Source organism: Salvia splendens, chromosome 10 (assembly GCF_004379255.2).
Source record: "Salvia splendens isolate huo1 chromosome 10, SspV2, whole genome shotgun sequence".
NCBI lineage: Eukaryota > Viridiplantae > Streptophyta > Magnoliopsida > Lamiales > Lamiaceae > Salvia > Salvia splendens.
In genome coordinates, this window is record NC_056041.1 from 14,814,917 (window position 1) to 14,839,229 (window position 24,313).

The following is a 24,313-nucleotide window of genomic DNA, read 5'->3' on the forward strand; positions in this document are numbered from 1 at the left end:
TTTTTGGTGTGACATATATTCAAAATTCAGTTTGAGTTTAGTGTAAATAGTTGGAGATGTCTTTATAGATTTTATTTTTCAAGTAAAGTAATTTTTTTTAGTATTATTTAATTTTATAAATTATTGATAAAGTCTTGTGAGATTGAGGATTTTAATATATTTAGATTTAATTATTAATTTTATGTACCATAAGATGTTATGGCATAGCATACTCAAGAAAGAGGGAGAAGTTAAATTACTATGCTACATACTTTATGTGAGAATTATTCATAAATACAATTCTGATTTAGTCCATCTATGCATTGGTTTTTTTCATTTTTTCCGTTTAGTTTATCACTTTAAAAGTCAATATTAATTCATTATTTTACAAGCTATTGAAATATCAAAATTCAATTTAACAATTTTCTATATAGTTTCAAAATAAGTTGTGAATATGTAGCATTACATTTCCTTATTAGTGAGTAGGTTGTGATATAACACCAAGGTTAAATATATTTTATATATAAAATTAGTTATAAAATTTAGTAAATAGTTAAATCTGAATTATCTTGACAAAATATTAATATTATTAATAGTATGTGTTTTCATTAAATTTAAATTATTTCACTATAATTAAACAGAAAATTAATCTGTACTATAACTAAAATTGAATTGTTTTTATATCAATAGATTGTTATAGTATTTACATGTATTTTAATCACAACTTGTTTTAATAATAGGATAAGTTATAGTATACTTTAAATTAGTTTAAATTAAATAAGTGAAGCTAAACATAAATAATCACTAATAATAGAATTGAAATATCAGGAGCATATTTTATTAGGATTTCAAAATTAATTATACATATTAAATAATCTGAATAATTTGTAGTACCTCTTTTTGAATTAATAAAATATGTGTTTGATTACAAATAAGTGCATGTTTGATTACTAAACAATTTTATAATAATTAAATATTAGTATAATTAAAATTTTCAAAATAATTAAATTACGTAACTAAACTGTATGGTTCATGTTTTCTAAATGTCTAGGCATTAGGAAATAACTAGGAAAAAGTACATTTTTTCATCATGCCTTACAGTAAGATCTATTGATTTTCCAATCAAGACAAGAATGAAGAATGAAATTTGAAGTTCAAATTGTCGTATTATTGGTTGGATACGAATATACGAGTACCATTTATATTTGAAGATACAAATACAATATATTCTACTACTACATAAGTATTTAATATTTGAGGGTATATTAGTCTTTAAAAAATTACAATTCTCTAGATGCATAAATTTCACCAATTTAGCATTAAGTACACAGAATTTTAATAATTTTTAATATTATGATTGACCATAATATGGTCATTTAGCACCACTCATAAATAAATTACACAACGTAAAATATAAGTCAAGAATTAATACGTGTGGTGGTCCTGGTTAACACTTGTCATCTTCTGAAAAAGTTAAGCACACCTTAGTTACCACATAAATCGATGCCAAATACACCCAAATCATAGAAGAATCAAGATTAATTAGTACTAGTACATTTCTCGAGCCACTCAAATTCAACTCTCTTCTCTTCCCAAAGTATGTTTCTTTTGACTATGGTCGGCTGGTAAAAATTACTCCATCCCATCTTACTATGTACTACCGTCATCACTCAAATATTGACACACTTTGACCCGGCACATATTTTAAAAAATATAATATAAAGTGAGTTGAAAAAGTTAGTAGATTATGAGTCATACTTTTATATATTAGTTTTATAATAAAATGTTAGTATGAATGAGTTAGTGAAATATGTGATCAACTATAAAAAATGATAAAAAGTGAAATAGGACAAACTTTGAGGGACGGACGGAAATGAAAAAATGAAACAAAATTTCAGGGACGGAGGTAGTATTTGGATTAGAGTATTTCTAATTCAGCGTAAGATTTTATATAATTTTATTTTGTAAAAAAGGGGAAAAAGAATTATTTTTCTATATTTATGAATGTGTCGACATTCCAAAAAGAAAATGTGTGTGATGAAAAATTGGGTAAAGAAATGGCAAACACAACAAAATTATTTTATTACTATAAAGAACAATAAAAGAAAGGAAAAAGGAAACAGAAAAACAATATTACAGCCTTGGAAGCACATGGAATGAAACTAGAAAAAGTATATAGTTGAAAATGTTTATTATGCATAAAGGAGGTAGGTGACAATGTGTTGTTTTTATATGGGCAGCATCAATCCTTCAGTATTGTACTTCTAATTTATAAAAATTAATTTACTGTTGGATTGGAGTAATGCCAAATGATCGGAGTGACAGCAAATTTTGACTCCTATTCCACCTAAAAATATAAGTATATAAGATTTAATCATATTCAATACAAGCTCCATGAGTACTGATTATTAATATAATCGAATGTAGGTTTCTGTTCCACCCACCACGCTCATTTAATTTAAATGGAGATTCTACATAATTTTATATTTTGTTAACCTGCATTAAAGTATTTAAAATTTCTCATGTTTGATAATAGTATGTTTTTTTTTATTTGATAATTAGCTTGCATTAATTATTAGCTCTTGCTTGAAGAATGGTAGTCTTTGAGGAATGATTAGCTAGTAAGGAGTAATTAATTATGGTTCATGCTTGAAGAATTCATTCAACTTTGGTTAAAATACAAGCATATTATTACCTATACTTAGGTAATACCCCCTATTCATATGGTATTCAATAATTTTCAAAGAAGATTATAGAAGAACCATGAATCATTATTTCAAAACTAAAACTCAAATGAACCAAGAAATAAAATTCTAGTAATACTTACTTAAAATAATAATAGCATTAATAATAACGAGTTACACAAACTTGACATGAAATTATCATAGCTTAATTGTGTCAAAGTTATAAGCATTTAAACATTAACATACCAATTTGTGATAATATTTGATTAACCTTTTTTAAATTTTTACTCCATATAGCATATAGTGGTAGTAAATACTACTCTTTCATAGTCGTGGAGTCATTTTGCCATTTTAGTATATTTGATAGTAGTTCATCTGTTTTATAGCAGTGGAGTCATTTTGCCATTTTAGTACGTTTGATAGTAGTGAAGTCATTTTTTTAGTAAAACTCAACACATTTTTTCTCACTTACTTTTATTCGCTTTTACTTTATTTTCTTTTTATCTTTCTACTTTTTTCAATTTTCTACTTTATTATACAATTACTTAATTTATTTAATATATTTTTTCTTAAATTATGTGGTGAAAAGAAAAGTCCAACAGAAATCGGAAGGAGTAGTATCCATTGTTGACACCATATAATCATATATATTCTCTGCGCTTGGTAATAAGTCATAGATAAAGGACTATAATAAGTCGTGTAAACAATCACTTCAACTGAGAAAAAGTAAAAAAGTTTGCGCTGTTAAAATATCTCATTAACTTGGAAAAGGTGAAACTGGAAATTTTTTAGACCATCCACAATAGGAATAGCCCAGCAATAGCCCAGTCATAGCCCAACCACTGCCACATCATCAGCACTAAAAATCCTCCTGCCACATCATAAATAGCCCAGCCATAGCCTAGCCACATCATAAATAGCCCAGCCACATCACTAATAACAATTATATAAAATGACATAATTAACAATCACACAATATACGGAATTCAATTTACGAGACATATACGGGAAAAGTTTAATAATACTATTAAAATTTAAAAAAGTACAATAAATTAAAAAAAGTACATTAATTTAAAAAAAATACATTAATAAAAAAGAGTGACAATTCACTCCTCGTCTCCGTCGTCGTCGCCTCCGTCGCCACCATCGCCGCCGCCACCATCGCCGTCGCCTCCGCAGCCTACGCCGCTGCCGCCGCCACCGGTCTCCCTCCGTATAGCCTCCAACTCGTCCTGCAGGCTCATGAGCAAGGTTTGAAGCACGCTCTTCTCCACGGGATCCGTCGCCAACCGCCATTCGGCCATCGTCTTGATCAACTGAGCGCGTGTTTGGGCGCGAGCGAAGAATTTGAGGTCCTGGGTGGATTGGCCAAGGGGGGATGCCGACTGGACCTCCTGGGAAGCCCCGGCGTTACTTCTCGCCGCCTGCTGAGCGCGTCTGCGCCCAATCGGGCGAGGTCGGCCACCGACCGAACGCGGCGTGGGGAACTCCTGCGTCGTCTCGGGGAGGTCGTGGGAACCTCCGCTGCTGCCGCTGTAATCGCCGGTGTAGTTCAGTCGTTGCTTCTTCGGCCAGCCAGAGTCGACACCTACTCGGAACTTCTCGGACTCGCTCAGTACAAGATAGCAGTTCCAGTAGGTGAAGTCCTTGTATAAACCCTTCACTGGGAAGGCTTTCTCCGCTATTCTCCTGCAGTCATCCTCCGTTTGGCCACTGCTCATCATGCGGAGTGCGTTGGAGTACAAACCCGAAAATCGGGAGACTGCCGCCCTGATTCGGTTCCAGCCCTTCCGGCAATCCTCCCCGTTGCGGGGCCTCCCCTCCGGGCAAAATCTCTGGTAGGCTACTGCTATCTTGCCCCACATGTTGACGATCCTTTGCTCGTTCGAAACGAGAGGATCGTCGCAAACACTCACCCACGCCTTGCTGAGAGCGACGTTCTCGTCGTCCGTCCACCTCCTCCGTACCTCCTCCTCACCCGGCTGCGACGACTCGCCGACCTTCTTCTTGCCCTTCTTCTTTGGGGCGCCACGCCCCGGCACTGCCCCCCCGAACTAGAGTCTCCGGAGCTCCGAGAGTATCAAACCCCAACTCATCCAAGGAACAACTATCAAACCCCAAGGGTGTTTGGGTCGATGTGTGCGAAGACCCAGTCGAAAAATCAAAACTAGGGCGATAGACATCCCCCGCCGTCGCCGGGGACCCCCCAGGAGTCCCCTGTGTAGCCGGTACGACCCCCGGAGTCCACTGTGTCGCCGGTACGACCCCCGAAGTCCACTGTGTCGCCGGTGCTCCCCCGGGCATCATCTGCATCCCGGGTACCCACCCCGATATCGGCGGAAACCCCCCCGGCGGACTCCCCCCCATTGGGGCCCCGGGCATCATCTGCTGCCATGGGTACATGTTGTAGTACCCGGGCACCTGACCCCATCCACTTCCCACAGGGATCGACGGAGTTTGTGACCCGCTACTCCCGGAACTAGGCTCGTTGTTGAGATACATTTCCCGTTGTTGATCTTGAACAGAAAGAAAGATAGAGAGAGTACTCGTTAAAACAAGTGGTGCGAATGAAAATGACGAGCAAAACGCGTATATACAGTGTTTCGGAAAAAAAAAATTAATTTTCGCGTTGGGCGGTGCGCTGGGCGATCCGGGAGCTGCAATAGCGCCAAAAGGACCGCCCAGCCGACCGCCCAGCGCCACGCCACCGCCCAGCGCTGCGCGGTTTCTCTCTCCAGTCAGCGGCTGGGCGGCTGCAATAGACCGCCCAGCGAACCGCCCAGCGCCGGCGCTCGGCTGGGCGGTCGCTGGGCGGTTATTGTGGATGGTCTTAAAGTTAAGCTGCTCATATTTGTGCTGGTGTGACAGAATACAGGTAAATGTAAAACTATAAAAAACATACTCTACAGTATAAATTCGACACACAATTAAATCAATATAATTGTGGTTTGTATCTAAATTTTGTTCTATTAATTGGCTGATTTTTTTGTATGTAAAAGAAATACTTTAAACTCAATGAAACTAACGGACCCATCATAATGGATAGGAGGAAATATTACTTCTCTTTTTTATTTTCATTCCTTAATTATCTACCTGCAATGTCATGATCTTCATCTATATAATCTTCAAGTTGGTATGTATTTGTAGATGACAATTTTTTTTTATCACGAACAGGTACGTAGACTTTTCATGATTAATATTCCTTTCGTCTCTGATAAATATAAACTTTTGACGTAGCACGTGTTTTAATGCAAAATTTAAAAATAAAATTTCGATTGGATATACTATGTTTTAATATAGAATCGATAAAGTAAAAGAGAAGAAAGTAAAAAGTAATGAAAATAATATTAGTAGATTGTGAATCGACGTCACTAATAATGTGTGGTTAGATTGTAATAGTAGTACAAGTTGTTAAAACTCTCTAAGTCTTGTCTCACATTGACTTGGTGATGATTTCAACCCATCTATATAAGTATGAATAACTCTCCCCCTTATAAGGCATTTTAAAGGATGAGTGATCAATTTCTAATATATATGGTATCAGAGCGGACTCAAGTCGATGATGAATTTTATCACTCTATCTCTTCTTTTGCCTACCCACGTGATGGAAATCCGATGTGTCATTCTGGCCACACGTGAGAGGGCGTGTTAAAACTCTTAAATCTTATCCACGTTGACTTAGTATCGATGATCCTAGCTCCCATTTCTAATAAATTAATAAAATAATAAGATAAACTCAAATATTTTTTCCAAAAAAAAAGTTTATAATTTTCAGTGATTGATTAAAAAAATTAAAGGAAGAGGGAGTAAGATATATGAACGATTATTATTTGTTTCATTATTACCTTTTCTCTATTAATTACTATACCAGTCATTTGAAAATAAATTATTTTTATTTTATTATATTTTTAAAGTTAGAATTTTTTATTATTTTTTTCTGTTTAATAAAATAGACTTATGTTCTACAGCAACAAATATTTTATTTATTATTTTTATATCTCTTATTTATTTATATATATTCGTGACATTTCAAAAAAAAAAATTAAAAGATGAGGTAATATTGGATTCAAAAAACAAGTAGAAGTACTAGAAATTAGGTCAAACGTGAAACGACAATAAGAGTACCCATAATAGTTAGGCGCGGGCCAGCTCGGGGCGGTCCATAGTGGCGGAGGTGTCCGCCCACGGGGCGGACGACGGATAGGCGACGGGGGGGCGAGGACGCGACAGGTTTCCTTTGCGCCGCGCCTGTAGCCGCGGCTGCCATAGTGACCGGTGCTCGTCGCGCCGATTGACATTTCACGAATTTTTTTTATTTACCTTTATAAATACCACTCATCCACTCCAAAATTTTTCACCATTTTCACACAATCCCTCCATTCACTATCTACACTTTCACTCTCTAAAAATGCACGGTCGCGAGGACGAATCACCCGGCAGCAGCGAGGGAGGAGGAGGAGGAGGAGGAGAAGAAGAAGAAGAAGAAGACGAGGAAGCCGACTCCGACACCGAGTAGACGGTGGCGGAGTTTTTAGTTGTATTTTATTTTAATTATTCGTTGTATAATTTTACCCGTTTGCAATAAAACGAATATTCGGCCCCTATTACCTCGTTTTCTAATTATTTACACTGCGATGATTTTAATTATACCTGATTAAAACTAAAAACATTTTAAAATGAAAATTGATTATAAAATTTGGAGGCTATTGGAAGTGTCCATCATAGTGGCGGAAACAAAATTTTAGAGCAATAGACAAAAAAACTAGAGCTGGATAAAAACTGGGCGGGGCTAATGGGGTGTCCGCCTTGTCGTGGACACCCTAAGGCCATCCACAAAGCTGTTCCCCCACCGTTCCTAAACCGTTCCTTAAACTACTATTTGCGGGCCTCACTGTACTTTTTTACTCCATTCCTTAACTAAAGAACGAAACCTGCAACCCTCCGTTTCTTATCCGTTCCTTAACCGTTCCTTAAATTACTATTCATTCAATTTCATTTTTTATTTTTATTTCAAACCCAATTCAATTAAAACAAACACACTTCATTAAAATTAAAATAACATTACATCTTTAAATTCAAAAAATAGAAAAAGACATAATTAAAATTCTAAAAAAATAAAAAATGACATAATTTAAAATACAATTTTATAGAGACAACCAAGAATGAGTTTGTCCCACATCGAAAGTGGAACATAAAACATTCAAGGATGTCTCTATAAAATAGAGACAACCAAGAATGAGTTTGTCCCACATTGAAAGTGGAACATAAAACATTCAAGGATGTCTCTATAAAATAGAGACAACCAAGAATGAGTTTGTCCCACATCGAAAGTGGAACATAAAACATTCAAGGATGTCTCTATAAAATAGAGATAATCAAGAATGAGTTTGTCCCACATCGAAAGTGGAACATGAAACATTCAAGGATGTCTCTATAAAAGAGAGACAACCAAGAATGAGTTTCATAAATTCGCAAGCCTATCAAATATATATGGGCTAATACGAATTTCTAGTATTCATTTATTTGTAAAATTATTTTTAAATATAAAAAATAATTTTTATAAATAATTTTTTTTTAAAAAAAATGAATTTATGGCGTCAGCGTGACGACGCCCACTCGCGGGCCGGCGAGTGAGCGTCACGCACGACGCAGGGCGAGCCACGTCGCCGAAGCGCGTGGCGGCACAGACCGTGCCGCGTTTCGTTCCGTCGGCACCCAGCACGGAATGGGAACGGAACCGGGACGAAACCTTGCGCCGCAACGCGTTCCGCGGCGAAACCGTTCCGGCGGAACGGCATGCAGAACGCCGGCGGCCCGCATTGCAGGTGCTCTAAGAGTTGGGCAATATTCTTACACAATTGTGGAGTAATACTCAGTATTAGGAAATAATTTCATTTTAAATACGAAAAACAAAATTAATTTATTGGGAAGGGTGATAGCAAGGGCAAAAGTGTGAGGGGCGAGCGGATAAAGACGTTGGATCGGTGGGAGGGGGGTGGGACCCACAGCAGTACAGCACACCACAGACACAGATGATTAGTTCTCACATGGTCTGGTCTCGCTGTTGTTATGGGCCCACCCCCTCTCTCTCCTATCTCTCTCACACACACACACACACCCATCATCTCTCACTCTCTGCTAAATTTTAAAGAGAAATAAAATTTTGTGGGTGACAAGTTGTAATTCCAGACATGTTTATTCACGACGTTCACGAGTTCTTGTCCAAAATTCCAACCAATTAAATTTCCATAACAAATTTGTATAGTTTGCAATTTACATAGCTTTAATAAATGCAACTTATGATAATGGGTTATGAATTTCGATGTGTGCATAGCATATCTTTTTTTATTAATTAAGAGGACATGAAATTTTACTATTTATAGATACAGTATGGAACTCTCTTGTCCGCTGGAAGTTTCCCGAAGGGAGTGCTTCTTTTCATTAGTACTCCATGGTTTAGGGCAGCATTGGGGTGCCCTAAAGCCCGCCCTATATATCGTCACGTCAGTATTTTATCCTTCTATCCTTTCACCTGCAGTAGGGTGCCCTATAAGAGCATCCATAATGGTTTTGGACAAGCAATAGCTCAGCCATAGCCTAGTCACAAATCATCAGCACTAAAAACTCCTCCTGCCACATCATCAGGACAAACAACTAGACAAACAATAGCCTAGCCATAATATAGCCACAATAAACAAAATAATAAAAATAACAATCACACAAAATACGGACTTCAACTTACCACACAGATACGGGAAAATGCAATACTATTATTTAAATAAAAAAAAGTACATTAAAAAAATTTACATAATTTTAAAAAAAACATAACTCCGTGCAGTCCTCCGCGCCCATAACTCTTCAATTAAATCCTTTTGGAGTCGAATATGAGCTTCTACTTGGCGCATGTCGGCATGTGCTTGGAGGCGGCCGACTTCATCGTGAGGTACCCCACTTCGTACGTTCGGGGCGGCCACGCCGTGGCTTGGACCGGCTTCATTATCGTCGTTGGCCCAACTAGTCAGTTGTACACCTTCATCTTCGACAATCATGTTGTGCATGATAATACAGGCTCACATTATATCAGCAACGCAGTCGACATGTCACAACCGCGTTGGACCCCTAATTGCCGCCCATCGAGACTGGAGCACACCAAATGCGCGCTCCACGTCCTTGCGCGCCGACTCTTGCCGTTCCGCAAAGTAGGTCTTCCTCTCATCTGATGCGCACCTGATCGTCTTCACAAAGACGGGCCACGTAGGGTATATCCCATCCGCCAAGTAGTATTCCATATCATGCTGGTTCCCGTTGGCGATAAAACTGATGGTCGGACCGACGTCCTGGCACTGCTCGTTGAAAAGGGGCGACGAGTTGAGGACGTTGTTCGACCCGACTACCCCAAAATATGCATGCCAAATTCACAGCCGGTAATCAGCTACGGTCTTGAGGATCATCGTGGGATTCTTTCCCTTGTAGCCGGTCGTGTAGAACCCCTTCCAGGCAGCGGGACAGTTCTTCCACTCCCAATGCATACAATCTATTATGCCGAACATACCCGGGAACCCATGTTTCTCCCCGTGCATCTGCATCAGCTCCTGGCAGTCTTCGGGGGTAGGGCTTTGAAGGTACTGATCACGGAATATTTCAACCACGCCCTAACAGAAATACTTCATACATTCAAGGGCAGTCGTCTCACCGATGAGGAGGTACTAGTCCCACATGTCTGCCGCGCCTCCGTAGGCCAACTGCCTGATTGCCGCAGTGCACTTTTGAATAGGTGTGTGGCCGAGTTTGCCAGCCGCATCGTGCCTGAAGCGGAAATACAGATATCGACGGTCCAAAGCGTCAACAATACGCATAAACATGGTCATGCTCATCCTAAAACGCCGCCTGAAAAGGTTGGCGTTAAACCGCGGCTCCGTTGCGAAGTAGTCTTCATATAGCCGCTAATGTGCAGCTACGTGATCCCGCTCAATCACTGCTCGGCGGTGGACAACGGGTCCAGGTACCGCCGGCTGCAAGGCCCTCTGTAACAGCCGGTCTATCTCACGGGACGTATACGCCTCCAACGCTTCGTTCATTCACCGGTTGTAATCCTCAGCATCCCCACCACTACCACCACTACTACCACCCGCGCTACTCGTTTCGCGTTGTTGCTCTTGTATAGAAATTACGATAGAGAGAATACTCGTTAAAACAAGTGGTGCAAATGAAAATGACGTGTAAATCGCGTATATATAGTGTTTCGAAAATTAAATAAAAAAATAAAATCCGCTCGCCGGTCGGGAGCCTGCAATGGTGGACAACCGATCGGCAAGCGCATCGGCCAGAGGTCGGGAATAGGCGTGCGCTCGCCATTTTTTTCGCCGATTTGGCGCTCGCCGGCTGCAATGGTTCGGCGAGCGGACCGGCGAGCGCCAGGGATCGGCTAGTGGGTGGGCTCGCCGCCATTGTGGATGCTCTAAGCAGCCCGAAGCATTTTTTTATTTGAATATTTAAATAAATAAAAAATTGGGAAAACCTTCATTTCATTTATAAAATTAATACATTACAATGCGAATTAAAAAAAATACGCAAACTCAGCGACGACGGTTACGGGCCCACACTTCTTCAATCATGTCGTTCATTAGCTGAGCATGGTCTTGTTGGTTGCGCATTGAGGCCAGTCTAGATAGACCCTCATTGAAGCCCGTCGGTAATCCTCGAGCGAGGGGCGCGGTTGCCGTGATGGAGGAGCTAGATGCACCTTCATCATCGGTCCAATCGGTGATTCTCTCACCTTCATGTTCGACTATCATGCTCCCAATCGGTAATTTGAATGGCTGCATTTAAGGCTTGAGTCAAGGTCGGACTACCGCCCTCCGAGGAACTCCGGTCGTCGTCGTGGTTCATTTGGGTTTGTGAGAGATGGAGAAATGTGAGATGCGAGAAATGTTCGTATGAAAAATAGAATGAGAAACGAGGTTTAATAAATAGACAAAATTCGAAAAAAAAACAAAAACAAGTTGCATCGTCCGCGTCGCCCACGGTGGGCGGACGATGGTGCGGATGATGCCATATCGTCCGCGCTTCCTCTGCGGACTATCTGTCGGGCGAGGACGACGCATCGTCCATCGTCCGCGCACCCACAGTGGCGGGCGATGGCGCGCCCGAGGCATCGGGCGGTCTATCGTCCGCCCTACTGTGGGTGCCCTTAGAATAATCACACGCTTTAATAGTTCAAAAAGGAATTAACGAAATTTTATTATCTTGTATACTACTGTGACAAAAAACATAAAGAATAGTTAGTTCATATTTAGGTCGTTTAGTTGCGGAGTCAATTAGAAATAAGCTCTTTTGATTAATACTTTCATGGAGTATTATAATACTCCTACTACTTTGTAAATTGTTTATGATATGATTTTTGGTTGACTTTTTATCTTGCACGTTTATAATCATTTTTATATCACGCACAAAATCGATCCAGCTGTTTAATACTAAATGTAACTATTTTATATCTATATTTTAAGGTAAACATATTAACAAATTAAGCTCTAACTTTTAAACCGAGTTCATAATAAAGTCACGGCTATAGGAATCAGGCTCATTTTGCTTAGGTGACAAGTTGGAAATCCGCATCGTTATTTCATAGATTCTCTCAATTATTTCACTTTGGTAAAAAATGTATGAATTCAACACTTCGAAAAAGGACATGAACTGAAGAATCAATCGAATTACTGTGCATTTTAAATAATAATTTGTATGTCAATTAGGCAAATATAACCCGAATTTTTATGAAATCGAGATATCGACTAGGTGTAACGGGCTAGATTTTGGTTATGAGAGTATAATTGGGAAATGATAAAAAAGATTAGGTATAATTGTTAATGTGCTTATGTTAGAACATAAATGTAAGAAATCATAAATATTAGTAGAACATTAAATTATAGTATCTACCATTCTAAAATTAAGCGAATTTGTTTTTATTTCACCACAACTAATAAATTCATTTACTACAATATCACAAAGTACATGTGATTACATGGGTAGTTGATGACAAAATAGAAAATAATGATACAGCACTAAGGGCATCAGCAGTGGGGCGCCCTAAGGCGCGCCACGTCATCAGTTTTATCCTCCTTCCCCCACCTGCAGTGGGGCGCCCTAAGGCGCGCCTTATGGCGCGCCACATCATCATTTTACTGTTTTGTTTAATTAATTTAAATGTTTTCAAATAACAAGTAACGAGTAAATAAAAAGCGTCTAAATAACAAATGACGACGCATTAATAAAAAAAAGTTACACCATTCAACTTACAAAAAAAAAACAACTAAGTCGGTGCAATTCACAACTTCCACGCAGCTCATCGATTAACGCCCGGAGATATTCGCCTTCGTAGGGGTCGGTACACTTCTTGAGGGCCTTGTGCGTCTGCAATAACGTCCTCGCCATTGACGTTGTTGCCAACGACTCAAACGCGGTGGCCGTCTGGGTCGGGAGCGTTTCCGGGAACGGAGATGGGTTTGCAGCGGTCGAGGATGAGGTCGCGGCCGCCTTCCCCTTGGCTTTCGCAGCCTTGACGCCGGGAGGACGCCGGTGTGCCGGAACTCCCTTCATCCACGTACGTCCGGTTGAGGTCAACCGGGTGATTGCCGCTGCCGCTGCTCGTGTAATCACCAGCTTCGTTAGTCTTCGTCCTCTTCGGCGCACCAGTGTGCAGAATTCCACCTTGGAACTTCTGCTTGTCCCTCAAGAGCGCCCAGATGGCCTCGTGCTTGAAGTCGTCGTACATCGACCGGTACGACAACAGCGCTTTAGCGCGCACGTTGCTCAAGCTCTCGCCGCTCCCCTGTGCCCGCGTGAACTTCTCGAACTCCGCCGCGTACAAGTTCACTTGCTTCTTCACTTGATCCCAGTGCTTGCGGAGTTGCTCACGTTTGCGCTTGTACGCGGTCGGCGGCTTGGCCTCATTGTAGAGGCCGACGATGGGCTCCCAGTACGCGACCTGCCTCTGGTTGTTCGCGAAAATCGGGTCTTCCGATATATCTACTCAACACCGGGCCAATATGAGGGTTTCGTCGTCGGTGTAGTTCGTACGACCGAGGGCGTACTCATCGTAATTTCTGGGAGGCGGCAACTTCTGCGCCCGCTGCCGATTCCGCTTCTTTTTGGCTGGGGCGGAAGCGGTGGCGGCGTGTTCGGGATCGGCCGTTGCGGCGTCACGGCGGGAGGGAGCGCTTGGTCGGTTTGGAGACGGCTCCATATCAGACAACCCGTACGATTCCGTACTGAAATCGGGATCGTACTGGGTGTCGGCGTCGAACGAACGATATTCGCAGGGTTCTGTACCCGGCCAACGCGCCTCTCCGCTAAACATAGGACTATTGGGACTTGAATCCATTTCGTAGTAATTATGTAAATGTAATAAGTTTCGAAAGTGAAATCGTTAAATGAAATTACAAATGAACTCTATTTATAAAAAACGAAACCGCGTGCCATCGCCCGCGTCGATCGTCCGCGTAGCCCACAGTGGGCCGGACGATGGCGCGGACGATGGCCTATCGTCCGCGTAGGCCGTATTGAGGCGGACGATGGCGCGGACGATGGGCATCGTCTGCGCTATACTCCGCGCCCTTAGTATAGGGCGCGACGATCTTCCGCGGCCTATGTCACGCACCCGCAATAGGGCGGACGATGGCGGCGCGGACGATGCGCGCCATCGGGCGTGCCATCGTCCGCCCCATTGCGGATGGCCTAAATAATTCGAGTTTTTTCTAATAAAAAAGTCCCTGAAAGCGATGTTAGTTAACATGATTTATTTTGCAGGGATGGATAATGATAAGATTAAGTGATGATAGCTATTTAAATCACATGTTTTGTTCAAATTCTCATAAGATTAATCATTCTTGGGAACATAATAGTATTAAAATTTCAATTTTGATCAATTATCTCATGTATGTATTTATTGAAGTCTTGGTGATTCTCATAATAATGTTATTTTATAACCTAATCAAATTAATTGTTTCGTACACATAATGAATAATTAAAAAAGTTTTAAACCATGTAATTTGTAATTTTTATAGATCTAATTAGAATTTGATCAAAATTTATGATTAATAACTATTATTCTTAAAGTTTAGTATTTTTCCATTCGTATATAGATAATGTAAGATTTAAAAATGTAATGAAAAACGAGCGGATATTAGTTAATAGTACTAATAATGATTCTATTTTATAAGTAATAAAATCTAAGTAAAACATGAATATATTTATTAAATTATTAACAAAAGAAATAAGAAATTTAACGGTAATTCCAATTGACGATACGAGATAGTTGAGGAAAGAGGGACTTATATTATTATCTACTACTACTAATATTAATTAATAGGAGTAATAAAATAAACATGGAAAAGCAAAACATTAGGTCCCATAATGGTATACCTAAAATACCCTTACCTTATCTGTTGATGATCAAGTCTCTTCTCCCACCCTTAAATGCCATCACCACCACCTGTGCGGCACCGATACGGATACGCGTATCGGTATCCGAAGGATACGGATACGCGGATACGGCTCTTTCCCAAACAACCCGATACGCGGATACGTTTTAACTATTTTTTTTAATAAATAATAATAGTGCAAAATAAATTACAAAATAGATATTCTAATTCAACATAGAGACATTAAAGGTCTATTACACTCAAAATAACATGATAGCAGCAGGTTCTAAATTAGGAAATAATTGCTCTAACAATTAAAGCATCCAAGTGCTTGCGGTCTTGCAATGCCCATGATTTTTCCAATTGAGAAACAGGCCCCCTCTTGGTCCTCTTGCTGTTGTCTGAAGGAGCTACAGGCAAAGAAACAGTGCATGCCTTTGATCTTTCCAATAGCTCCTTACACTTTTCCACTTCCCTCCTCATGTCACTCAGCATTTCAAATGAAACATTTGGACATGTCTTAATCCCCTGTCTTAATTTTTGCAGCAAATGAGCTTCAACTCTTGTATAGCTAGTGCTTTTTGAAAATGGACAATAGTTGCATCTCCATAATATATTTCCTCCACCAGGTTTAGGCTTCTCTAGAATGGTGACATGATCCCACAATGGAGCCCTGATATCAGTTATTTGTCTGGACCCAGATCCAACACTAGAACTAGCAGCAGAACTAGCACTAGAACTAGCAGCAGTAGCACTCAGATTTGGAGATGCCATACTGCTGAAATTATAATTGAATTGAATTGGGGGAGCAAAAAACTGAATTATAACATAGAAAAGCGATGGCAAAAATAGATACATAAAACGAAAAATCTAAAAAAAAAAGCATACCGAATCTATGGAGGCGGGGAGTTTTTGACCTAGCTGCGGCTTTCTCAATTGTGTGGAATCTTATATTGTATAGAGCATCATTATTTATAGAGCTAGATTTGTTCATCCAGCTGCAATGGGCTACATCACAAATGGGCTTTTTGGTCCAGCCCGTTAATTCTATCGGGCCGGCTCCTTTAGATGGGCTTTAAACTGGGCCGTATCCACCGAGATACGTATCGAATCTGAGGTTTCCCGGCCCAATACGGCCCATCCCGCGGATACGCCCAGGATACGTATCCGTCGCGTATCCGTCGCGTATCGGTATCGGATACGTATCCGATACGCGATACGGCAACAAAGTGAAGTATCCGTGTTATATAGACCACCACACTCAGCTCAGCCGCACAAACAAAAAACAAACTAGAGAGAGAGAGAGAGCTGAGATATGACGAAAGAAGTTAGCGAAGAAGCCGCTTCCCACGGCAAGGACTACGTGGACCCTCCTCCAGCCGCCATCATCGGCGCAGATGAGCTCAAGCTCTGGTCCTTCTACAGAGCTCTCATCGCCGAGTTCATCGCCACCCTCCTCTTCCTCTACGTCACCGTCGCCACCGTCATCGGCCACAAGAAGACCAACGCCCTCGACCAATGCGACGGCGTCGGCCTCCTCGGCATTGCCTGGGCCTTCGGCGGCATGATCTTCATCCTCGTCTACTGCACCGCCGGAATTTCAGGTTATAATTTAATTCAACAAAAGACCTAATTTTGCCCCCAATTTCTTTTTTCCTCACCTTTTGTGCTGTTTTTGTTAAAATTCTTAATATCTTGTCCCACGTCGACTTGGTAACGATATTAGTTCACTTATAAGGCCTTTTAAGGGGTGAATGACTCATTTCTAATTTGGTATCAGAGTGGGTCCATGTCGATGATGATTTTATAATGATCCTAGTTCACCTGTAAAAGTGTGGATAACCTTCTCCCTTATGACCCCTTTTAAGGAGTAAGTGACCCATTTCTAATAGTTTCCAGGTGGTCACATTAACCCCGCGGTGACGTTCGGGCTGTTCCTGGCGAGGAAGGTGTCGCTAATTAGGGCTGTTTCGTACATCGTGTCGCAGTGCTTGGGCGCAATCTGCGGCGTGGGGCTGGTGAAGGCGTTCATGAAGGGGCCGTACAACAGACTCGGTGGCGGCGCCAACACCGTCGCGGACGGGTACAACACTGGCACAGCGCTCGGAGCTGAGATCATTGGCACCTTCGTGCTCGTTTACACCGTCTTCTCCGCCACTGACCCCAAGAGAAACGCGCGTGACTCTCACATCCCGGTACGTCACTGTTTCTTCAGTGAGGAATTTCATTTTTGTGCCGTGACAATTTCGAATTAATTGCTTTTTCTGCTTTCTAGGTTTTGGCTCCGCTTCCAATCGGATTTGCTGTGTTCATGGTGCATTTGGCGACAATCCCCATCACCGGAACTGGAATCAACCCGGCGAGGAGCTTCGGCGCCGCCGTGATCTACGGCCACAAGAAGTCGTGGGACGACCACGTAAGTAGTTGATTATTGTTTGTGGTATAAATGCAATAGACTTGTCTAGGGTTTTTAGCTGATTTATGGAGTTGTGAAATTTTGCAGTGGATTTTCTGGGTGGGACCGATGGTTGGAGCGCTGGCGGCGGCGATCTACCACCAGTTCGTGTTGAGGGCCGGCGCGGTGAAGGCGTTGGGGTCGTTCAGGAGCAATCCGACCAACTAAGAGAGAGAGAAGAGAAAGGAATTCTTGTTTGATTTGAGATGTTTAATTGTTGTTAGTGTTATTTCTTCGTCTATTGTGAATTCTGTTAATTTGCTATAATTTGTGTGTAATGAAGAGAGGAGATTGTTAATTATGAAACTTTTCTTTTCTTTTCTTTTCTTTTCTTTGTAATTTTCTATCTTTAGCTTTTGTTATAGAGTTCTTTCTCAAATCTTTACCACTACTATTGTTAAGAGTTTGTGTATTTATTTTGAACGCAACCGAAACTAATGCTCCTGTAGTGTAGCCCTGTGTTACTTTCATTTCCAGTAGATTCTTAATAAAGATAAGACTTGAATTATTAATGTGGTGAACTCCACTACATTCTTTAGATTCCCTTCATCACAAGGAGAGTGAAAAACTAGAATAACCCATTTACCTAACCCTAGCTACACATTATTATATTCTCAATTATAGATTAGGTGAGGTTGCATGCTTTCCATGTCAATGAGTAATTATCTGGACTTACAACTAAGCTTATTAATTAAATTTGTACTACAAGAAAAACAAAATTAAATAATTAAAACATGATATTGGAATTTCTTTGTTATCTCCCAACAACGAAAATGATACATATAAACGTTTTTAATATTCATTTCATTTGTTTAGGGGATTCGAGAAGATTGATCGAGGTTGGAGTTATCGACCCGGAATTTTCGCTACTAAATTAATTGCTTCATTTAGTTTGCTTTCTTTTTTCTCTTTAAAAACATGACTACTTTTTCTCGAAATAGATGTTCCCAAAATTCCACTCAACTGAAACAAGTGAAGGAATCCAATTATCCAGCTTTCATAATCCTCGAACCATAATCACTCTAGAACTTTTTTTCTTTGTGGACGAGTGACATAATCTTTATCCACTTTTGACTACGAACCCCAATACACGACCAAATCATGTATAGTCGAAAAACTCTGGCCAACATGAGTATATATATACACTATATTAAAGCAAAGCATTACTCATTAGTTATGAGAATTATTCATTTTGAGCCACCATTTTATCCAAGGTTTTCATGTTCCATGAAAAAGTCATGTCGTAAAATCAAGAGACTGTATAACATATTTACATGTGTATGCTACCACCCATATGTTAAGCCTTCCGTTACATGTTGATTTTCCGCCTATCCCAAAATCCTTACATTATTTCTATTTGAAGTAATAATTAAGACATTTAATTGAAATATTAGAATTAATTAAATATTTCTTTATTAAGTATTTCTTATTACACTTAGAATATTAGTTGAATTATACTACTAATTACTCAATCTTTTATTTACAACCCAAAAAGAAATGTTGCGGATAGCATGGGAAGGAGGGAGTAGGAAAATATTTTTCATTACGACAAGAGGGATAGCAATATATAGGAATTGCTAGCTTATGATGTTTTCTCGAATCAGAGAGGTTAGTTGCTCACATAAAGAGCCATGGAATGAATTAATATGGGTGTTTTTTTAATGAGGGATGTAGTTTTCTGGCAAAAGTGGGGAATTGCAATTCCAAGTATATATCTCGTGATGTGAATATTTACCCATAAATTAGAAGCACACGATCACGAGAAAGTATATCTGCATTAGGACCACATTTGATTTTTACGTTGCCGGTTCAACACATATAGGTAACAAAGGATGTTGTGTGGTTGCAGTCTGCTATTTCTTCATAACAGGAAAAAGGAGAGACATAAGCAGACACATTAGTCTGCTCCTCTCTCTGTGTCTTAAGGTGTTTTGTTTAGTAGTAAAAAAATTCAGGCAGCAGAAGAAAACACAAATGGCACACGTAAACGGTAGCTTTAAACAAGTTCCATCATACAAAATATTAGTGGAGTACTATTTTTACATCTTTCTCAAAGTAAGGTGAAGTAGCAAATACAGAAATAGAAATGAAGCAGCACACCATGTAAAATGGGAGGTAATCAACCAGTACATTAGTCGGGCAAAGCAGTACCTCTCTCGAGGTTGTTCTTGATCTCCAAAGTGTATTTCCCGAAGGCTCGCTCAATCTTTTTATTGAAATGCTCGTTGCGATCATTGATCGAGTCGACATCCTTTTCTTCGCGATACTTTCGCCTCCTACTAAAGGACCTTGATTTGTCCTCCCTGCTCGTGAGTTCTTTGACCATTTTATCAATCTTCTCATCCGATATGTGTGGCGTCTGTCCAATAAAATTACCATGAACACCGACTTCCAGAAAAAGAGATCTCCAAACGAAATAGGATTGTCAAGAAATTACAGTGATGTTTACCTTTCCATATTGGAGACTTGAAGCCCCTCGATAGAATTCTGGATCCTCTTCTTTCAGTCGGTTGTAGGCATCAAGGTCTACCTCGATTTTTTTGGTCCTCTTCTTATGAGCATCATACAGAGTTTTTTGATTGAATACTGTTACATTCAAGAGAAAAGTTATTTTAAGAAGTACAGAAAAATGGAATGCATGGAAGATACATCAATCAGAATATGGTTTCCGTAAATTAAAATGTGTCACTATCCATGCTTGTTTGTATTTAAAAAAACTCGAGCAACAGGGATCAAATAAGTAAAGGTCACGTTGCCACACATCCAAAGGCTAAGCTTTACATTGAATGTTATCAGTCACCCAGCATAACAAAGAAGTGCATCCTGTGTGTGAAGTAACTCTCACAGTTCACATAATGCACGATGTAACAAACATACAGTAATCAATCTGTGCATGGCAGCAAAGCAACACGGAAAAATTAAGAATTATGTGGCACGATAAAAAAAATCTGCAGCAATAAACAACAGAAAAGATTGCTCACTTACCATCCCATCCTGCAGGGGCAGGTGCCTTCTCCCACTTTTTGTACTTCGACTCCGCCATCTCTTGTGTATCAAGCATATATGCTTTGCTCATATCCAGGCCATTGGCATCCAAAAGTTTTCCAATCTTCTTCTTCCTCTCATCGAGCCATTTCTGCTTGGAAATTCCTCTAGCTTCTGTTGGAGCTTCCATTTTCTTCTTCTCAGTCACCATGGCAATCTGATTGGCCTTTCTTGCCTCATTCTGCGTGAGAAAAATACTAAACTGTAAATACTGATTACCAGTGTTGTCAAAAACGCGCCCGGGGCGCGCTCGGGGCGCGGGTCGCCATGATCGAGCCCGGCTTCGCCCCAACATGGGTGAGCCGAGCGAGATACGTGGGGCGCCGTCGGGGCGCGCTCTGGGCGGTCGGGGCGACTGGAGCGAGAGACGGATCGGGGGCTTACCTGTTGCCGTCCGCCCTGGTTCGCCGGTTGGCTGCAATTTTTTTGCTTTTACAGAGAAAAAAGAAGAGGGAGGGGAGGGGAGGGGAGGGGAGATAGATAGTGACTACATTGGGAAATGAAATTACTTTGTACTCCATCAATTATTGTTTATTTCTATTGTTACCCCATCAATTATTGTTTATTTCTATTGTTATTATTTGTATAAGTAACATATTTTTATTAATTCCTTATATTTATAATTTAATTTTAGGTTTATATAAAGCTAATTTAGTAATCTTTAGAACATTACAATCTCTATTTATGGAGCTTTTCATTTTACCTAATTTTATTTTATGAATTAAATGAAGAGAAATAAAATAATAATTATATGTTTATTTGATAATTTGTTTTACGAATTAAATGAAGAGATTTAAAATAACAATTATGTTTATTTAAATGAAGAGAAATAAAATAATAATTTATTATTTTTTCCAATCTTTCATCTTTTTCCAAAATGACTCTATTATAAAATCCATTAATTAAATATTATAATAAGTAAATTGATTATAATTCCTTCAATAATTCTTTTCTACCCAATGTCAAAATTGAACTTTAAAAATATTTTTTACCTGTTATGTAAATATACTATTTATATTATAGTGAATTATCTTTAATCATTATTATTACTAATATATAAATAATAAATAATTTTGTGACCCGATTCGTGGGTCCCTCGTCCCGGCGCCCCATCGCCCCGCGACCCGGGGTCCAGCCTCATCGCCCCGCGACCCTAACAACACTGCTGATTACCGAAACCAGAACCAAGATGACATGACAACAAAGAGAAATGCCTATCATGTGTATGATGATATAAACTAGGGAGAAAATTTCCATCCACATTATGTTTTAAGGCACATACCATTTTCATTCTCAGTTCAAATAACTTCTTCTTCCTTCCTGTAAGATTAGCAAAATCAACAGCAGCGTACTCATCATTCACGCCAGCCTCCCCATCAGAATGCTCCTGGGGGCCATCATTTCCAGTATCCTGTTCTTCTTGCTGATCTGTCCCAGCCACCACCACACTTGGCTTCTGATGATCAGCATCTAATCCTAGGATATTAAACACGAAAATATTGTTGAATCTGTAACATTCCAAACAATGAAACAATTGATTATGTAGATCTGATGCAAATAATATATCACAGAACAACAGTTTAAGAATAAAGAACTTATACAAATCACAACCGATTTTTATCAACAAGTCTTAGAAAAATATTACTACTCCCTAAGGTATCAATCATAGACCAATCAGAATGGTCTAGTTTCAGCAAACACAACAGATTTTCATCAACAAGTCCAAGAAAAATATTACTCCCCATCAAAGACCAATCAGCATCACATTAGCTATTGTCTTCCTGGCTTCAGCAATGCTCTCGAATTAGTAACTTAGTATTCATTCATAAAGAAAGTTTGCCAATTTAAGCATAATAGTGTGTGGAATTACTTCTGCGCAAGGCCGCAAGCTATCCTGGACAATATATACTAGTTATAAGCTTAACTAAACTATCGGATCCCATTTTATAAGAAGTCATCAATAGTTTATGCATGTCGCCTATACAGTATACACAGGTAATAACATAAACCCACATATCTAGTAAGAACATATTCGTTACATAAACATAAAAGAAGTAACTCTAAAGGATAAATCTAGCTGACATAAGAAGCAATTCTGGGTATTTTTCTATCCTTTTTCTAATTTTCAATTAAGCAATAACACCTTAAGATTCACGATTGAAAGAAAAAACCAACCTGAATCACTTGCATTCGTTTTCAGTTTCGCTTCAGCAATAACATTGAAGCAATAATCGCTACATTCGTGATACGGATTCGACGCATTCCTGCAATCCGGATGAACTGCTCTCTCTTCAACCATAACTTTCTACCTTAATCTTTAAATCAGGTAAGAGTATAACAATATCTGCATCATAGAGGAATAATATAGAAATTTATGAATTAGATTTAACCCTAACTAAACCCAAATATCAAATTACTAACCAGAACAGCTGAATTCAGAAAATAGGAAATACCCAACGAATAAAACGGGAACCTAGGGTAGAAGAAAAACAACTCAACGAAATTCAGATTGAAAAACGAAAAGTACCTCTGAATTATGCAATCGAATTTTAGGGCGCGAGGGCTTAATGCTCGGAGATGATGGAAATAATCAAATAAAAGTAATTGGGGATTTTTATCGACGTCTTTCGATTTGGGCTCTGAAACTTGGGCCATATATACACCGACTACCATACGGCCCAAATCTTACAATTCTACAGTAAACTAATGCCTTCCACCATATAATTCTCAATTTACTACTCAAATTATAAATTTATTATTGGTGAAAGTTTTGGATCCTTATAATCTGAGCAGAACCACCATTTATTAATTAAATTGAATATTGATTATTGAGTACTATTATCATGAATTTGACATGACATGTAGCAGCATTACGAAAAGTATACTACTGCTGCTACTACTAGTACTATTTAAACATGCCAACATCAAATTTGCACGATTTTTAGTATTTTTTCATTTATCGAAAATCAGTGATTCGGGATATAAAATGATAGTAGTTTGTAAGATGCAACTATTTAATCATTAATTTAAACTTTGAAAAATTGAAGATAGCAAAAGTAACCAACCAAAATTACTAGTACTAGTATTTATAGGGATACAAAAGGGAGGTAAAGTTGCAGCAAAAACTAACATAATAGTGGATAAAAAACACAGCCTACTTCACATGATCAACTGTTTTCAAAGCCTCACTTCTTGATCATAGACTTCCTATCGACCTCCACCGCAGGGGATCGAGGTTTCCATCGTGGAGCCGACCAACCACCCGACATTGAACATCTCCTTAAACCCGCAGAGCTCTAGGCTTGCAATCGACACATAATGAAGTCGATCACCTCATGCTCGGCAGAAAAAGCCACCTAGACAAGGTATTTCTTGTGTAAAAATACTTTATATTCTTATATTATATGACCTATGTATCTATTGGTTAAATTGAAAGGTCTAAGTTCAGTTAAATGAAATGTCTTGAAAATGGATTGGAGCATAGAGAAATGGAAAGAATTCCCTATGCACAAGTGGTTTGGAGCTCGGTATTCATCCGATGCTTTCATCTGAAGCCTCTGCCCCTAGCGCGGCCAACATTAAACAAAGCCCGATCCCACTGATCGAGGATCTCGGTCTCGAGCTTTGCAGTCAGCAAGGCTTGTAGAAATGCATAAAATTTCATGTACATATTACATTCAAATACTACAAGATCTTCACGTGCTAATATGAACTAATATGAAAAGGCTATTTTA

At 39.4% G+C, this 24,313-nt stretch overlaps 3 protein-coding genes across 4 annotated transcripts; 1 reads left to right on the top strand and 2 right to left on the bottom strand.

Annotated features, from left to right (window-relative positions):
* Positions 1-15,240: 15,240 nt before the first annotated feature.
* LOC121752085 lies at positions 15,241-16,328 on the bottom strand. Of its 2 annotated transcripts, none has more exons than XM_042146967.1 (2): positions 15,968-16,328; positions 15,241-15,854 (listed from the first exon to the last, which is right to left on the bottom strand). In XM_042146967.1, the coding sequence occupies exon 2, from the start codon at positions 15,851-15,853 to the stop codon at positions 15,371-15,373; it is 483 nt and encodes a 160-aa protein (XP_042002901.1). In that variant the 5' UTR covers position 15,854; positions 15,968-16,328; the 3' UTR covers positions 15,241-15,370. The 2 variants fall into 2 exon arrangements, with proteins under 2 accessions (XP_042002901.1, XP_042002900.1); XM_042146966.1 differs by having other exon boundaries at positions 15,241-15,857; positions 15,968-16,326.
* A 1-nt stretch (position 16,329) lies between these two features.
* On the top strand, positions 16,330-17,857 carry LOC121752083 (probable aquaporin PIP2-8). The gene is made up of 4 exons (XM_042146965.1): positions 16,330-16,683; positions 16,979-17,274; positions 17,355-17,495; positions 17,583-17,857. Exons 1-4 carry the CDS (start codon positions 16,395-16,397, stop codon positions 17,700-17,702), a joined length of 846 nt encoding a protein of 281 aa, XP_042002899.1. The 5' UTR covers positions 16,330-16,394; the 3' UTR covers positions 17,703-17,857.
* A 1,652-nt stretch (positions 17,858-19,509) lies between these two features.
* On the bottom strand, positions 19,510-23,194 carry LOC121752934 (pre-mRNA-splicing factor SYF2-like). The gene is made up of 6 exons (XM_042148038.1): positions 23,107-23,194; positions 22,755-22,923; positions 21,862-22,055; positions 20,520-20,760; positions 19,984-20,120; positions 19,510-19,893 (listed from the first exon to the last, which is right to left on the bottom strand). The coding sequence occupies exons 2-6, from the start codon at positions 22,876-22,878 to the stop codon at positions 19,666-19,668; spliced, it is 924 nt and encodes a 307-aa protein (XP_042003972.1). The 5' UTR covers positions 22,879-22,923; positions 23,107-23,194; the 3' UTR covers positions 19,510-19,665.
* Positions 23,195-24,313: the final 1,119 nt, after the last annotated feature.

Coding starts and splice junctions, on each gene's coding strand:
- LOC121752085 (XM_042146967.1), bottom strand. CDS start 15,853: ATGGCATCTCCAAATCTGAGTGCTACTGCTGCTAGTTCTAGTGCTAGT.
- LOC121752083 (XM_042146965.1), top strand. CDS start 16,395: ATGACGAAAGAAGTTAGCGAAGAAGCCGCTTCCCACGGCAAGGACTAC. Junction 16,684..16,978: donor CTGCACCGCCGGAATTTCAG/GTTATAATTTAA, acceptor AATAGTTTCCAG/GTGGTCACATTAACCCCGCG. Junction 17,496..17,582: donor AGAAGTCGTGGGACGACCAC/GTAAGTAGTTGA, acceptor GAAATTTTGCAG/TGGATTTTCTGGGTGGGACC.
- LOC121752934 (XM_042148038.1), bottom strand. CDS start 22,878: ATGGTTGAAGAGAGAGCAGTTCATCCGGATTGCAGGAATGCGTCGAAT. Junction 22,056..22,754: donor AACGAATGCAAGTGATTCAG/GTTGGTTTTTTC, acceptor TTAATATCCTAG/GATTAGATGCTGATCATCAG. Junction 20,121..20,519: donor TGCCCCTGCAGGATGGGATG/GTAAGTGAGCAA, acceptor TGAATGTAACAG/TATTCAATCAAAAAACTCTG.